The sequence below is a fragment of the Nannobrachium achirus genome (assembly GCF_963921795.1).
Source record: "Nannobrachium achirus genome assembly, chromosome: 23".
NCBI classification, from domain to species: Eukaryota; Metazoa; Chordata; class Actinopteri; order Myctophiformes; family Myctophidae; genus Nannobrachium; species Nannobrachium achirus.
The window spans coordinates 42,873,409-42,875,928 of NC_137830.1; the positions used below are offsets into that span (position 1 = coordinate 42,873,409).

The 2,520-nt window shown below is 39.4% G+C and overlaps 1 protein-coding gene across 1 annotated transcript in view; it reads right to left on the reverse strand.

Annotated features, from left to right (window-relative positions):
* lamb1b (laminin, beta 1b) overlaps window positions 1–1,134 on the reverse strand; it is a 42,531-nt gene extending 41,397 nt beyond the window's left edge. Inside the window, exons 1-2 of the mRNA XM_080754381.1 lie at window positions 1,031–1,134; window positions 227–399 (exon numbers count right to left, since the gene is read on the reverse strand). Of these exons, the coding sequence (XP_080610507.1) occupies window positions 227–399; window positions 1,031–1,058 (201 nt within the window). The 5' untranslated portion in view covers window positions 1,059–1,134. The remainder of the gene's footprint in view (window positions 1–226; window positions 400–1,030) is intronic.
* Between the last annotated feature and the right edge of the window lie 1,386 nt (window positions 1,135–2,520).

Here is a 2,520-nt window from a genome sequence, read left to right on the forward strand (position 1 = left end):
ACGCACACGCACACGCACACGCACACACACACACACACACACACACACACACACACACACACACACACACAACATATTTTACATTACAGCATGCTGAAAAGCTGGCTGTGTGGGCTAGAGATGATGGGACGGCATGTACCGTAAGCTACACATATGACTATGAAAATGACCCCGGTTGGCTGTGCTTTTTCCTCAGATTCGGGCCAACCAGCAGTCATCCTCTTACCTCGAGGTGTCCGACAATGCAAAAGCGCTCTGGCTTTTTGAGACCACAGGTTGAGGAGGCGGTGAGCTTGTGTGCACGGCCGATAAGGAGGTCTCCAGTGGCGGGGTAGCAGCTGCCCTCTGTGCAAAGGTCCCCAAACTCTGGCACCAATGCCCCCGCCAGCCACCCCAGGGCTGAGTACACAAAAATGTTCAGTGGAGTCTTGATTGTTATAGCATGCAGACCTGGAGCTTTAATAATGGCACCAGACAGGGCATACACAGAAATCTTTGCAGACTTTTTGAAACAAGTTAATTAATAAGACGGCTGGCATCTGTGCCTTTTGTCTCCCTATAGCTTTCCTGTATATAAACATGGCATGCTTGCGCTCAATTTCTTTAAATTAAAATCACATGGATCCACTCCACTCTCTCATGAAACAGAGGGAGGGGTGGTGGTGCATACTGTAGCTCGACAAAAAAAATACTAACAGTTATGTTGTTATTTTTTAGCTGTCAACTGTAAACATTTAAACTACATCATCCAAGACAGCAATATGCTGTGCATGTATGCAGCCAAAGAGTAACAATGTTAAAAAAAATATTCAAGAAACTTTTCTTAGTTATAGGGAAATGCTAGAAATACAGTGAATAATGGTTTACATATGGCTTTCATTACAAGATTTCAGAAAAAAGGAGAGTGAGAGAAAGTTGGCAGGGAAACTGTTGACTACAGAACATGGAATTCAATTCAGCAAACCTTGATCATCTTGGAACACCAAGGCTTATCATAATGGATAAATCAGCCGTAATTAAATAAACTCACCCAAAATGGTTGTAACGTGAATTAGCATTTCCGAGAGTTGCACATTGAGACCTGGTCGTCCTGTGGGCTGTGTTGTTGGTGGCTGCTGGAGCAGTGTGTGTGGATTGTGGATGTGAAGTGTAGGGTCGGAGACAGAGGGAGTTGTCTTGTATGGCAGTCAGTCTGCATCACACACGCGCTCACACACCCAACGCGCCAGTGCGCACTGCGCAGTAGCGCTTTCATGGCCACCCCTTGTCCGCGACACACAAATGGCTTTGATTGATTGATTAATTGTCTGATTGAATACTTTATTTGTGTTATTGGTTTAATCAGTGGTGGAAAAAGTAAGCTACTCATGCTTTGTCAAGTAAAAGTATCAATATACTGCAATGTAGAAATCTGTTACAATTAAAAGTCCTACAGTATTATTAAAGGGTCAATTTAGTTACTCATAGTTAAAAATGTGCCTATTAACGCAGAATTTGATTATGTGCATAAATATTTATAGACCTACAAAGTAAAAATGCTAATTGTCGCGAGTGTGACCAAATCAATTAAATGTATGTAGAGAGCAATATGGCCGTGCTCTGGTTAGGCTATTGCCAACTGTTGCACAATTTTATTGCAACATAGGCCTATGCTTATTTATTTTTTAATCAAGAGTAGGCTACTTCTAATACTTTCTCAAATTATCTTTTGCTCGTGCTGTTTAACACATAGATGGACAAGTGAGAAAGAGAGCATGACTGGACACGTACCATGGAGTCCTGGACTGGTTTTGCAAAGCTGTACCTAGGCTATACTCCATTCTTTTGAGGGCCTGATACACTGGACAATTATGCCAAGTTGAACACAAACCAAATCTGACTGTCCTTCATATCCAATTGTCTCGTCATCACAAGCATATATTTGTCCTGAATCGTGGGTCTTAAATCTGTCAAGACAGACATATTTGTTATCATTTTTTTTTTCACTTCCCAGATTGGTCCTACAGTAATTAGAAGACTCGATGTTGCCCTCCAGTGACATTTCACGGAACTGCAAAAGCCCACTGTTGACAAATATAGGGTAATTTTTTTTGACCATTCTGATCAGAACTCAAATATGTTTCTTGCATTAATTGAAAACTGTTTGAAAATTAGTAAAATGTCCACTAAATAATTATTAATAATAATTATGTTTCATTGATAGAAACAAATAAAAGGATATTTACAGTTTCAAGTAAATGGCCAAGCACAACACCAAATGTGCTCAAGAGCACTTTTACTCAAATATAAAAAATATACAATAAAGCATGAACATAATAACTTTTAATAACTTAATACTGACATTAAGAGATTAACCACTTAATACAGTATTTCATTCAACATACTCATATAAACACTTTTAATCAAATCATTCCATGCATGATTAGCATCTGAGGTTATCGAGACAGCGCAAGTAAAAGATTCCTCATAAAAACTTTAATAATATTATACAGCTGTGGCTTTAGGTCTGAAAGTCTCTCA